The 15000-nt window shown below is 46.5% G+C and overlaps 2 protein-coding genes across 2 annotated transcripts in view; both read right to left on the bottom strand.

The window, feature by feature from the left end:
* The window catches only part of LOC307074691 (muscleblind-like protein 2a), a gene marked incomplete at its 5' end in the record, with an annotated part of 239675 nt that overhangs the window by 38124 nt on the left and 186551 nt on the right, over positions 1 to 15000 (bottom strand).
* On the bottom strand, positions 4921 to 13844 carry LOC307074546 (zona pellucida sperm-binding protein 3-like; the record flags this gene model as incomplete). Its single annotated transcript, XM_079734729.1, has 11 exons — positions 4921 to 5021; positions 5510 to 5656; positions 6718 to 6818; positions 7698 to 7789; positions 8760 to 8877; positions 9629 to 9806; positions 10964 to 11067; positions 12037 to 12155; positions 12576 to 12694; positions 13018 to 13120; positions 13401 to 13844. The coding sequence occupies 11 exons, from the start codon at positions 13842 to 13844 to the stop codon at positions 4921 to 4923; spliced, it is 1626 nt and encodes a 541-aa protein (XP_079590855.1).

The raw sequence follows: 15000 nt of genomic DNA, 5'->3' as shown, positions 1-15000 counted from the left end.
CCAGCTGGACAGACACACAGCCGCCTCCTGAAGGACAGATCTACAGCTAGTCCGCCTGCCTAGACGGCCCTCTCCACGGATCCACTTGACACCATCAGCGCACCATCTATTGTGTTCCTTCCATGAAGCCCTCAGCAGTACATCTTCACACACACTTCCTCCAGATGAAAGCCGGATACCACTGCACGATAACATCTTGTTCACCCATGGTGGTGTGAGAACATAACAGTGTGTGTGTGTGTGTGTGTGGGGGTCTGTGTGTGTCTGTGTGTGTGTGTGTGTGTGTGTACGTCTATGAGTGTGCATGCGTGTTGGTGTGTGTGTGTGTGTTTGTGTGTCTGTGAGTGTGCATGCGTGTGTGTGCGTGCGTGCGTGTGTGTGTACGTGTGTGGGCTGGCTCTTTGCGCCGCCCCAGCCGACCCATTCAGACGTCTATTGGTTGCAGATAAGAGAGTCATGAAGACAGGTCCGGGCCCCACCTGGGGCCCCCAGAGACACACACTCATCCCTTTGTGCCTGGATAGAGGGGACTGGATGCGTGTAATCAGCATATTATTGATAGTCTTAATGAGAAAGGCTCTGAATCACTGAAGCCATTAGCCTGCATTAAAAAAAAGCATAATTGTTTTGTATGTGTGTGCGTGTGTCTGTGTGTGTTTGGCATGCGCACACTTGTGTGTGTCTGTGTGTGCATGCGTAGGAGGGGTGTGTGTGGGTCGATGCCCTGCGTGCGCACACTTGCGATTGTTTTTGCAGTGCGTTCAGACCTAGCGAGGACAAGGGCTAATTAAATCCATTCCCTTCGTTAAGAACTTTTCCGCGTCCCTAATTAAGAAGGGTTAATTATGGGCTGGGAGGTGGGCCGTGAGATCGCCAGGGTCGTCCCTCCCCTGAAGAGCTCTTGGCTCCTCTCTTTATCAAGGGGCTTCAGAAGGACCCTGGAAGGGGCCGCGAGCCACCGCCACCGGCTTCAGGTCCGATCGATGTCGGTTCACGTTGTCGTCGGTTGGTTTACGTTAGCGTCAGTATGCTAACGCTACTTCTCTTTGTTTACATTTGCATCCATACACTTTGGTATACTGTGAAGTACTGGTACCGAGACACTTTATAATTTACACTTTATTATTTGGAATTGATATTGTTTATACCGTCTGTTTTGTTTACCCTGTTTGTTCTGTTGTCTTTACTTTAGCATCTTTTTCTATTTATTCATATTTTTTATTTTTATTGTATTGTATTTTATTTTGTGTCTTCCACTGCTGCTGGGCTGTTGTAACAAAGTTATGTCCTTAAAATTAATTAATAAAGTTTTTATCTATCTATGTTTCTTATGTTACCAGACAATGCGTGTTGTGAATTGTATCAATATCATGAGTGTTGAATCCTCGTCCGATATTTTCTGTTTCTCCTGCAAGGTAAGCTAATTCTATCGGTTGCGTTGTTAATCCTTCATGTCGAGTACATTTAAGTGGCGGTTTCGGTCACCATAAGCCAGCACTCACAGGAAAGGTGAAGGACTTTTAGAGCAATTTCTAAACTGTGTGCTTAGTGAACAGCTTGAGAGAGAATACAAGAGAATTTTAAACGGGCTTCCTTTAATGGTTTATTGTGCGTCGCTGTTGGATACCAGTTAGCAAAATAAAAGGTTAGCGGAAAAAACATCCTGTGGGTAAATGGCAGCGTTCTCTGCCTCCCACTTAGCGTGTCAAGGAGATAGCTCCGCTTTACCTCTTGATGACAACTCATGTTTTCGCGAAACATGTGTTTATAATGAGAAATTTGTAAATAAGTGACAGATTTAATGGCTTCAAGTTAACTCGCACAAGAAAAAAGCTGGAGAGAAAGGTGTTTTTCTCCAAAAAAGTCGTTAGCGGGTAAGGATTTCCTCGGAAGCTGTCAAATGTCGGTTTGTCTGCGGGTTGACACTGTGGCTGGTGTCATCACCGCCCGATGTGTGGTAGTGGGAGTGGATGTCGGCAGAATACCAATGGTGTGGAACCATATTCCCCGGCCCGCTATCTGACTACACCAGTAATACCGTCATGCCTGCCTGACATGAGGAATCTCACCGATACAGGACACACACCATTAGGCTCGATGGTTTGTTTGTGTGTGTGTGTGTGGTAAAAAAAAAGGGGAAATGTCGTGTGTTTTTGTAAGTGTGTGTGTGTTTGTGTGTTTTTGTGTCTGTGTGTGTTTAGCTGTCTGTCTCTTCCTTCTCTTCCCACCCTTGGGGTCACATACCGTCTCGAAAAAATAATAAAAGACGATTTTGGAAAATCCGCCACTGCCCATGGAAACTTGCCACCATCATCATCAGCATTGGTAACCGTCAACGTTGCGTGACAACGCCACCCTGTCAGATACAATGCCAGCACCGGTGTTAAGTCCGTCAGCGCACACCCAGCCCAGTCGCACAACAACTTCCCTTCTTCTGCGTCCAGAACCGAGGCCGCAACCCCCCCCACAGCCTCATCCGTCCTTCCGTCCTCTGCCTGTCGATACATTAACGACCTCACCTACGTACATACAGGGGGATTCCCTGGTCCAACACACCCGCCCACCGCAATCACACTAAACCGGTTTCATCTAGTCCCTGGGATGAGTAGAAAAGCGTGACAGACGGCTGTCCGTCTGGCTGGCTGTTCTCTCTCTCTCTACACCAGTGGTTCTCAAACTTTTTATACCGCGTACCACCACAGAAGCGTAGGCCTGCGGCCCTATTCAGCTATGCACATCTCATGCAGGAGGCACATTTATTCTTTAAAGTAATATTTATTGTTAGCAGTTTCAGCTGTACAAAGTGGTAGCACTTGAACAGAGACACAGGAACACATACAGCAAGTGAGAACAGGATCTTATGGTAAATGTATTTCAATTCGTTACTAGTATTGTTTTTAATCTAACGATTTTTTATTTTTTTCTAATTCCTCTGCGTACCAATTGTTAACGCATCGCGTACCACCAGTGGTACGCGTACCATAGTTTGAGAACCACTGCTCTACACTATACCGGTATCATCTAGTCCCTGGTTCAAGTAGAAAGCAGGAGAAAAACAGCGCCCGCATCAGGAGCCAAAAAACAAACATTCAGTAAAATACGTGACGCCAAATGCCGTCCCCCAGTGTCCATTTTGTAACCAGGCTTATAAACGGCAATGTGCATAAACTGTGCTTATCAAGGTTTCTTGGCGGCGTGTGTGCAATTTAGCAACGGTTCGCACTGACGCAAGCACCGAATAAAAATATGGAATTGCTGGCACAGTCGCAGGCACTGTGTAGTAATGTTTTTTTCCACCATTAGAATGGATTACAACAGTTAAAATGGCGTCCCAGAGGACTGTGCGTTGACCACCAGGAGTGCCCCGTAAGATGTATTTCACAACCTTTTTCAACACTACATCGATTTTGTGCTTAATTTCTCACATGTAGCACAATGGCTACCAGACAGGGTAAATTGTGTTTTTAAATCTTCATTCTGCCACGTCAAACTAGTTAACATACATAAGCTGCTAAACTCTCCTTTCAAAGAGGATTGTTGAAATCTCGGGACAGAAAGAGCCACTATATAGCATCCAACGCCAGTTTGCTGCCATAGCCGATATGCTGTTTTACAGTCTACCACCAGCTAAAACTTGTGTGCAAGCTAAAAAATCTATGAAAACAACCGTCTTCCAACCCCAGACAAGGAGGGCCGGGTGATAACTCACTTCCCTTCTGTTTAGTTTTTATCCCTGCTCAGTTTTCTCCATTAATACCAAGAAGTAAAAAAAACACCACACCATCAGGCAGAAATCCCAGCGTAACTTTATGGCGTCGTTTGGGTGTTTGTCCATGCCTACAAGTGTAAACAGTGTGTATACGAGTGTGTTCGTGCGCGTCTGTTTATGTCTCCCGCGGCGCCTCGTATAGGTGTCTGCTGCGCAGGTCACTGGCGGCGCGCGCGCTGTGCAGTCAGTCACGCGCTGGTCCCGAGCGCGTAGGGAATGAAACAAACAGCGCATTAAAGCCGGCGCTTGCTCACATATTACTGTAATAAAAGCCATCTCCCTTTATGGGCTTTTTAATTAGGGCTATTCGTCTTTCCGGTTGCGCACGCAACAGCGCATGATGAGTGTCATTACACGAACAACGCAGCCACCGGCGCGAAAGCTGCGGGAGGGAGGAAGGAGGAGGGGGGGGGGGGGGGGAGAGAGAGTTTAGAGCTGGAAGCCGGAAAAAAAAGGCCCAAGCTAAAATATTTGAATTTCAACAGGAATGGTGATTCCATTTTGTATATAGCAGAAGGGAGCCATTTCCGTTTTTCTTTTAGAAAAATTAACGATTTTCTCATCGCCTCATTTGTGGATTTGCACAAATAAATGAAAGCGTATATTTTGGAAACATAGAATCTGATAAGCAGGTTAGATGATAATGGCGGACATTAACTTTCTCCGATTGTATCGGTGGGAAACCAGCCCACTAGATATTAAAAAATGAATCTTTGGCAGGTTTGGTGATCATACAGGCCAAGGTATGGCCTAGACAGAGTAAGAAAGATGAGCCTAGCCTTGAAACCAGGGGAAACAAAAGGCTGCCTCGAAATTTAGCTAGCTACAATTAAGTATTATAATAAACATTCATGTACAACCATATAATGGGTTAGGTGCAGAAACGCCTAGTGGTTTCGCCGTTTCACTCAGAGCCGAAAGGTTCTGGGTTCCAACCCCAATGTAAGCAGTCCAACATCCAGGCATCCATGAGCAAGATAGCCTAACCCCTACCTGCTCCTAAATAGCATGCATCTCAATTAACTGTAACCCAATGAAATTCTATCTCTAGAACCGTTATGGTATGGTAGAATTCAAACGCACAATCGCCACTGAATCAATTTAATAGACTCATCATAAAGTGTACAAAGAGTGTCCGTTGGCTTTCCGCGTCAGTTGGATTCCTGCGTCTTTCTGTAAACGATGACGGCTATCACCACGACGACCTGGAGCGAGGTCAAGCCGCAAAGCACCAGGGTGGACACGGCCGGATCTGGGGCAGAGGAAAGGAGTCAAGGAAAGGAGTAAAAGGAAGCGAGTCCAGGGAGGGGGACGAGGAGGTGGGAAGGGGCACGGAAGGAATTGAGGATGCGAGTCGAGGGAGGAATAAAGGTAGGAGTCAAGGGAGCGGATCGAGGGAAGGAGTCGAGGAAGCGAGTGGAAAAAGTAATAAAGGAAGTGAGTTGAGGAGTGAACGCGAAGGACTAGTTATAAAACATGATGCTCCTCTGTACCAGTGATTTAATAGGACTACGTCAGGAATGCAAAAAGTGAGAGAAATGTGGTTGTTTAATGAGCAATAAAGGGTTCCTCTGCAGACAAAGTGCTCACAAAATCAAATGGGAGTGCATATATAACGACTTTTAAATGGCTATACAGTCAAGATGCAATTTCATGATTAAGCCCAAGCACAATACAAAAAAAGGACACACACACACACACACACACACACACACACACACACACACACTTGAATCTCACCTTCCAGTGTGGGCTCAAGACCCTGAGGCACCAACGAAGAGGAGTACTCTCCGGAAAGGTACGGCAGTCCCACCAGCCTCGCTGGGGCTGTTTCCTGCACCAGGATGGGGCCTAGGGCAGACTCCCCTACCCACGCCCACGCAGGCTCTAGAATAATCAAAAACAAAACAGATCCAGCTTAGGTCTAAAAACAAACAGATGAATCACTTACACAGGCCGAGCCGTCGGAAAGGGAATCATCCCAATGCATTTCTAAAACGGTGTAGGAACAATGGAAACACACTCATCATGGAAACGACACATCAAGACGATTTACAAATGTCTGTTTTTTTAAAGCCCTCTTCAATGCGATTCCAAAATCATCACATTAATTTTATAGTGATGTTGTCGTCAGCAAAACCTCCTTACTTAAAATACCCGTAAAAGGATAAAATCTATTTTCTGGGGTAAAAATAATTTGAAGTTTGATTTTCTTATTATCATCTGAAAGCCATCTTCAATACATTTCCAAAATCAACAAAAAAATCTATAGTATAAGGGTATGACAGGGTCTCATAGTGCTGACCAGTTAGTGTAGTGGTCCATGACCAGTTAATGTGGTGGATCCTCAACTGGTCTAACCTCAGGAACCTCTTGCGTCATCAGTCATTAAGTCACAACCCCAAAAACAGGAAATGTATTCACCAATACTGTAGTAAGAAACAATGCCGGCATGTTCTGTTAAAAAAAATGGAGCAAACTAGAAGCTGAGACAATTTGTGCCGAACTTGATGAAATAGTGAGCCATCGAAACATGAAACAACACTAACATCTGTTAATTCATGGGCTTTGTTCTAAAAGATTAAGGTTTGGCATATGCTCTCCCACCAACTCAGAACCCCCTCGCTAATCATTTATGGGTCGCGACCCACCAGTGAAGAACCACTGATTTAGTGAAAGCTTTTGTCACAAAGCAACTGGTGATGAACTGAGACGCATGTCAGTGATGGGCAGGTTGGGGTCAGGGGTCATTTTGCTCTGGGGGGGCCTAGAGGTACACGGGACATCTGTGCTTTCCAGGTGCGTCTTTCCACCCTTTCGGTGCCGGTTGATATTTGAGCCACCTATGAGGCCCAAATATCTTCCACAGCTTACAATCATACCGTAATACAAGTAATATAATACCTTGTATTTTGGTGTTGGGTTCGTGCGCTCCTGTGGGCTCATACCTTCATCTGAAGACCGGCTGTTTCGCCGACTTCTCCTCTGGGTGGTGCAGGTGGCATCGCAGCAGCTACACACCTGGTTGTCCCCACCTGAGGCCACCCACCTGAAGACATTAAACATGTCGTGCCGAAGCAATTAGCATGTCGTGCCGAAGCAATTAGCATGTCGTGCCGAAGCTATTAGCATGTCGTGCCGAAGCTATTAGCATGTCGTGCCGAAGCTATTAGCATGTTGTGCCGAAGCCATTAGCGTGTCGTGCCGAAGCTATTAGCATGTCGTGCCGAAGCTATTAGCATGTCGTGCCGAAGCTATTAGCGTGTCGTGCCGAAGCTATTAGCATGTTGTGCCGAAGCCATTAGCGTGTCGTGCCGAAGCTATTAGCATGTCGTGCCGAAGCTATTAGCATGTCGTGCCGAAGCTATTAGCGTGTCGTGCCGAAGCTATTAGCATGTCGTGCCGAAGCTATTAGCATGTTGTGCCGAAGCCATTAGCGTGTCGTGCCGAAGCTATTAGCATGTTGTGCAGAAGCCATTAGCGTGTCGTGCCGAAGCTATTAGCGCGTCGTGCCGAAGCTATTAGCATGTCGTGCCGAAGCTATTAGCATGTCGTGCCGAAGCTATTAGCATGTCGTGCCGAAGCTATTAGCATGTTGTGAGGAGGCTATTCAACTGATGTTTGTTTAAGGCTAGGACAGCATTCTTTGTTGTTGTGGTCCGCAGAACCTCATTACTTAAAATACCCTTTGAGGTATACAACTTTTTTTGTTCGTTTTTTATTATCTGAGGGACAGGCAAATGGTTTGCTCATGCTTTTGACAAAACCCTATCTAGAAAAACATTTCAATCTTGTAATCTTGGTAATTTTCTAACCGAAAAACCACACAGTTGAATAAAGTTATTGCATGTCTATTTTTGTCAACAATGCATGCATTTTGCCTCCTTCGACCGGCTGTGTGCTGGTCTGCGAATGGGGTCACCGTTACCTTTTGGCCTCGGGAAGATACGAGCAGGCTTTGTGTTCTGCATCAGTTGCCATGGGGAGAATGACAGCCTTCAGGTAACATGTGATGAACATCTATCCGACAAAAAGAGAAAGACCAGAGCGAGGAAACACATTGCATCAAGACTTGACTTCTCACACCTTGGCTAGCATACTCCCCCATGAGATCAACCATAAGGCTCTGGTTTCAATCCCAATGTCTGCACACTAGGCGTCCCATGAGCCAGATGACCAACCTCTACCCTCTGATTAACGACATCAGTGAAACTCTTTAATTTCAGTTGGTTTTATTATTTACAATCTGAATCTAATCCAAATGTCCTACACATCAACGAGACCTCCAGATGAATGTCGGGGTTCGAACACAGACCTTTTCAACTGCCAGTCACAACACCCCAGCCATCATGCCTCTAAGGTTCGGTGCCTTAAAAATAAATCAAAAACCGGCATGTTCTGGTTCCATCCCTGACGAAGCGAACTTCATCTTGTTCTGTGATCAAGGATTTATCAGCGCAGCGGTGGCAGCAGCCAAGTGCTCTGGAAAAGCAGAGATGTCTACTTTTGGAAGTGCTCACCAGACGAGCATGAAACCAAATATTAAAAGTCGAATTTGAGCCGCAGAAGAGATTCCAAAAGCAGTTTATCAGCCAGCCGATTAATTCATGCGAGCACCAGCTGGTCATGCTCATCCAGACCAACAAGATCCACTTCCTGGGTCCCCTCCAGACAAACAAACCAAAACAACTAAACTTTTCGGAAGAAGATTCTGAAACCCTTGAAACCCCGTCTTTGATGATATAAATCGTTGTAGAAATGGCGACCTTGTCTTTTTTTGAAAATTTTATTAAAAATAACAACTATGAAATAATAATATATGTTCATGTGTATATGTAAATTTTTCTATTTTGTGATTTAATTTATTTAGTTTTTGATTATAATTTTTCTCTTTCTCTGTAAGACGTATTTTTCTGAAACCAATAAACAATTATATGAGAAAAAAAAAAAGGCAGCCGTTTTGTGGCGGCTGTTTCGTGACAGGATTTACCTTGGATCTGGGATCCTGGGGAAACCTTGAGGTCTGCATCTGGAAATGGAGCTTGTTCTCGTGGCTTCGGTCCTTGAAGAACGACCGCCCTCCCGACACTTTAGCGTCAGTTAAACACCTTGGAACGAGCAAAAGGCAACAAAATCAGCCTTTGCATTTATTAAAAAGAGTTACCCGATTATTTTACCACCAGGTGTGTGAAAATGAATCCGTCATGCTTCATGTGTGCCGGCGGTAACACGGTTTAATAAGAGTTCAAAGTCTACATCGGGAATCCTAATCACACCATCGTTAATCCGAAACAGCCCCTGTGGGGATGATGTCCGATATGGAGGAGTTGTTTGAGAACCAAAACAAAAAACATCCACATAAAGAAAGCAGCATCTTTTATTTTCTTTGAAGGTTTCATCCTTTTTACTGCAGCATGAGAGCGACCGGAAGGTGTGGGGGAGAGAGAGAGAGGGGAAGACATGCAGCAAAGGACCACGGGCAGGAATCGAACCCCGGTCGCTGCGGCACGGACTGGGCCTTAAAAGGTGACAATACTGTATTATACCACCAGGTGTGAGTGCGATTAGCCGTTACAAGCCGTTTTGAAAATCGGCGTCTTCTGACATCACAAGTGGGCATGTCCTCCTAGACGTATGATGGATTGATGAGCAACATTCGCTACAGTCCACTGGGTAGACTGGTAGACTGACCTAGCCAGCACACACCTAGGTGGACTTGTTGTCAGAAGAGGCAGATTTCCAAAACCGCTTGTAACGGATAACCCCACACACACCTGGTGGAATAACACGCCACCTTTAATGGTTCGCGCTCTACCCGGTGAACCACCGTGGGCGCGCCCCAGAAAGCGCAGCTCTCACCCGTGGTTGGTGATGAAGGTGTAGCTGGGCTGTGCGTCCACGCTGGGCTCCAGGGTGGCCACGCATCGGTCCACGTAGACCCTCAGAGGAACATGGAGGCCTTGCTGGACCGAAGCCTCGATGTACATCACCTCGGCCAGAAGGAAGGTGGAGGACGGCCTCTCCTGCCGCCAGTCCTCTGAGCACAGAAACACACGCTATAGAACCTGATGATTGATGATTGATTGATTGCACTTTAATAATCCTAAAGTGCAATCAATCAATATACATCAAGATACATCAAGACTAGGGCACAGCACAACATACGCTATAGCAACAAATAAATAGGTATGCACCACATAGACACTGAAAGGACCCAATGATCACAGATGTACTATCGGGTCCAGGATTTGGATATCTAACCAACCCTGAGCAGGAGCCGTGGTAATGGGTTAGCAACAACAGTTAAGGCTTAGTTAGGGTTTAGTCGATGCAGCGCAAGGACCACGCAGACGCTTCGACGCCGTCGTGAACCTGTTTTGGTTCTGAGTTTGGTTTTAGTGAGCGGACCAATCACAGCCCTTGCTTCTGCGGTACCTCAAAGAAAGATTAACGTTTTTGGGAGGCGCACGTCAGGCCCTTGCGGTGGACGCAAGGAGGGTCCACAAGGACGGAATTCGTCTGTAAACCCCCTTGCGTTGCATCGACTTTGAACCATAACTAAGTCTTTAGACATACCGATCTCTGCTCCTACTTCTTTTCACTCAAGCCATTGTTTTTTTTGTTTATTATATAATTGTTATATATATAATTATTGCCATAAGAATGACTACTCCCATCTACCCATGCCTAGACAATTATTTATTGTTATCTTTTATATCACTATTTTCCCTTTGGTCTGTAGAGAAAGAGGCAAGGAATTAAAACCACTTTTATTCCAACCCTTTTCTCCACAGACCAAAGGGAAGGAAAATACAATAAAAATACAATACCCAAGTTGCTGCTGTGCAGGTTTTAAACAGAATCCACAAAATGGACTCGCTGGCAGAGCAAGCCTGGTCCAAGATACATCTGCTGAGCGAAACACCAAATGTATTGGCAGCCAACTATTTCTACTGTTGAATAGGGCACCAGGGACTAATAGATGACTGATTAAAAAATAGTCAGACTGACAGACTAAAAAAAGAGTCAGTCAGACTGACTGATAGAATAAAAAAGAGTCAGTCAGTCACTGACTAACCCTAACCAGTGGCTGATTTTTCTTTTGTTTGTTTTCTTGTGGAATGTCGCAGAGTACAGCGTCAAAAATGTATCCTTCATAACGTCAGCTCGAGCCGTCATGGCCGACGTCCTCACCGGTCATCAGACGCAGGGAGAAGCGCAGTGTCTGCTCTGCCAGCATGATGGAGGCGTGTTGCTTCCAGTCGGGCCTCACGCCATCGCTGCTCACCAACTGCTTTCTGGAACACAGCACGGGGGGGGGGGGACTCCATTATTTGTACAGTTAGGTCCAAAGCAACCTTCGAATTCAGGCTAGGGTGAATGAGGGAGCAGGTAGCATGGTTAGCTTAGGTATTTTAGGAGCAGGTAGCATGGTTAGCATAGTTTCTTAGGGCTGCATGTGGCTCAGGGGGTGGAGCGGGTTGGCTGGCAACCGGAAGGTTGCTGGTTCGATACCCTCCTCACCCTAGCCGAGTCCCGAGGTGTCCCTGAGCAAGGCGCCTCACCCTGACTGCTCCTGACGAGCTGGCTGTCGCCCTGCGTGGTTGCCTCCGCCGTCGGTGTGCGAGTGTGTGCATGAACGGGTGAATGGACCCTAGTGTAAAGCGTGTATTGCAGCTGTATAAATGCAGTCCATTTGCTTAAGAACAGGTAGCATGGTTAGCTTTGTTATCCTAGCTAAGATCAACACAGTAGCTTTCATCTGAGAGTCGAACGCTAGGCTTAGCCACTAGACTTTCCTCGCCCCGTGCTATTCCCCAAAAGGAAAGTAGGTCGGCCATTACACAAGAGCGAGGGAATTGGGCACAGTTTAACTTCTGCCAATTTTCGGTCCAAGGTTACTTTTGACGAGGTTCTGCGGAGTCGACCATCATCTCCAGAATGCAGTGAGGAGCGATTAGGGGGGTGCAGGGGTTGAAGATGGCAGGGGGGGGGGGGGGGGGGGGGGGGGGGGGAGGGTTTGAAACGAGGTCAGAGCTACAGGCCCACACCCGGTACTTCATCTCAAAGACATCCAATTGTCAACCACACTGCTCCGTTCAACCTTCAAGAATTATGGGCATGTCGGATTTGGGTGAGTGGGAGGGAGGGGGGTGAGGGGAGGGGCGCTATTTGGCCTTCAACGCAGTGATTGGATGACAATGAAAGAATCTGCCCCCCCCCCCCCCCCCCCCCCCCACACACACAGACACCATCCATCTCCTTACCTTGGATACTGGCACTGAATCTTCACCTGAGCGGCGTTGGTCTTTATGATTGAGGTGGTGCCGATGGCCGTCGGCACATAGACCAAGGAGAAGGTGTAGATGAGAGAATCCTCCGTCATCTGGGGGGGGGGGGGAACACGAGAAGAACACTTTGGAGACACGATGCGACTGAAGGTCCCCATTATGGGACGATTGGATAGCTTATGAGGGCAGGTTAGTCTGGGGACAGTGGCTGGGGTTTATGAATGCCAGCAGGAAGGTCTCTCTCTCTCTCACACACACACACACACACACACACACACACACACACACACACACACACACACACACACGTAACATCAGCTAGCCATCACTGCTGTTTACGGGGAATGGGTTAACCTAGCGATTGTCACTGCTTGCCAGGTCTTTCTAAGAACATCCTTACTGTACCGACAGAGATATATTGTTTCTCTTTCTTCTGACAAATCATTGCAAATGGCTTTGTATAAACGCGTCTACTAAATGTAAATGTAAAATGACACACACACACACACACACACCATCGTAGTGCTCCCACAGTCGGGTAACTCCGAGCGGAACAGCACGGCCTCTCCCCCGTCGTCGACCGCAGCGCAGCCGCCCAGCTTCAGGTCGGAGGCCGTGACCCTCTGGCCGTTGCCTAGCAACCAAGAACGACAGGTGACACGTCTGACGACCACATCGGTTGAAACAATAACGGTGTTTGATACAGCGTGAACAAATTGAGGACAAATTCTGCCCCCCTTGATTTGTCAAAAAGTAACTTTTACTTGGTGAATTGTATTCCATCATGTACTATAAGATCAATTATTTATGATTTAATTAGCATTCCTAATATCCATTTACCCCCGTGCCAAAACACATAACGGGAATATTTATAGAATATCTTATGAAAAACATTGTTTAATTATATTTCATAGAAACCAATTAAATATCGGTCCAAAAAACAGACAGAGTATTTACCCAGAAAGTTCGGTTTGACCTCTACGGTGACCTCCTTCTCACCACAGCGCACGACCACACTTTGAGCCGACTGTGGGTCTCTCGGCCGGAATTTGACCGGCGCCTGAAAGTTAAACTTCAGTTAACTCGGGGTAAGCCAAACAACTAGAGAGTTGTTTGGCTTAACCCGAAAAAAAAGTAAGAGTACATTTATTTTTAACTTTTCCTTTATTTTCTCTTTCTTGTATCTTTTATTTTATCGCTTCATTTATTTGTGCACTTATAATGCATTCAAAAGCTTTGCCTTTATTTTCTTTTACTTATCTACTTTATTATTTTCTTTTCCGACAATGTTTCCGTGTGAGGCACTTTAGAAAAGTGCTGTATAAATAAAGTTGCCTTGCCTTGGCTACATTTGCTGGTGCCATGGACTGAGATTCCCACTTCCCTGATGGTGTAGGTTCTGGGGTTCGCGCATGCTTTTCCTCTGATTGTTGGACAAAATGGCTGCCATTGCCTGTCTGTTGTTGTCGAACCATCCAGGGTTGTTGTCTCCTCTCATGGAGTTCAACCGGAGGTCTTAGTACCAGTGCAGGAGGAGAATCAACAGCCAGCTTTCCTACACCCTTCGGCAAATGGAGCCCATCCCACTCCTCCCTCACCTTGTACGTTAGTCTAACTTGGCCATTGAGCTGTTCCTCCCCTCTGTTGTCTATTGGTTTTCCAACAACTTGGTTGCCGTGGTCCCTGTTGTCAAGGTAATCCTGCCCTTCGAATCTAGCAGCAGTGTCGGCAGCTAACACAACGCAGATCGCCAACCGAAACAAAAGTGTTTCCCCTGGAAGCATAGTGCCGCGGTCGGCGTATCCAGAGAGCTACACGCGGGTTACAGGTCGTTCCTTAAAGCCGGCTATGAGGCCTCGGTTCCATGATAATGCTAATTAACTGATTGGGTTCCAGCCGTGCAGAGTGGGAGTCCTTCCCCTCTGCTCCAGTGGGCCCTCTGGAGGATTGGAGCTGTCTAGACAGGTCTAGACTGCTAACCTGCCGGCCATGAGGAGCTCGTCTCCGGCTGGTTATCGTGCTTGAAAAATAGATACAACCCAACAAGCCTCCATTTTTGAAAAAGGAGTTAAAAAGTTATCTAAGACGGCATCAGAAAACAAAAGGTAAACACTTCTTTATTTGTTGACGGCTGTTGTGGCAAACTGTTGTCTTTTTCTCCGCAGGGTGTTTAAATGGCAAATAAAATGTCTGCCGAGTGTCAGGACGTCTTGACGGTTATAGAATCAGAGCACTGTGTGTGTTTGGGGTTTGTGTTGTAGTGCATGGTTTTCTTTTATTCTTTGTATATACGCCGACGTCTTTATTCTCAATCTGTTGTGATGTGTTTTGTTTTGTTGCGCTATTGACTGGGTCTCAATTCTACTGTCTGTGCGCCTCTTAAATGTGTTAAAATCCATGAGGAAATCATAATAGGGAGGGAGGGAGGGAGGGGAGGATGATGGAAGAAGTAAAGAGAACGAAGGAGGGAAAGACAGAGGGAGGAAGGGAATCGGAAGAAAGAGAAGAGAGGAGAGAGAGAGAGAGAGCTAAGGAGGATGAAGGGAAGAGGGTGAATGAAGCATAATGCAAAGGAGGGAGGGAAGAAGGCAGGAGGTAGAAAGGTGGAAAAAAAGTGATTAAATAACGAGCGGACGAGAGAACGAACTAAAGCCCGAAACAGACTTTCACCTCCCAGAGCAAACACAGTGCCTCTCGCCCAGAGAGCCTTTTACCGCTCCAACGAGATGAATCAATCACATCCTCTCTCTCTCTCTCTGTCTGTCTGTCTGTCTGTCTGTCTGTCTGTCTGTCTGTCTGTCTGTCTGTCTGTCTGTCTGTCTGTCTGTCTGTCTGTCTGTCTGTCTGTCTGTCTGTCTGTCTCGCTCCCTCTCTCCCACTCTCCTTTATGTGTGTCTCTCTCTCGCTCTCTCTCTCTTGGAGTGTAGACTTGAGGCTGTG

The sequence above is a fragment of the Pollachius pollachius genome (assembly GCF_949987615.1).
Source record: "Pollachius pollachius genome assembly, chromosome: 4".
In the NCBI taxonomy this organism is placed as follows: Eukaryota; Metazoa; Chordata; class Actinopteri; order Gadiformes; family Gadidae; genus Pollachius; species Pollachius pollachius.
This window is presented reverse-complemented; position numbering and strand designations above follow the sequence as displayed.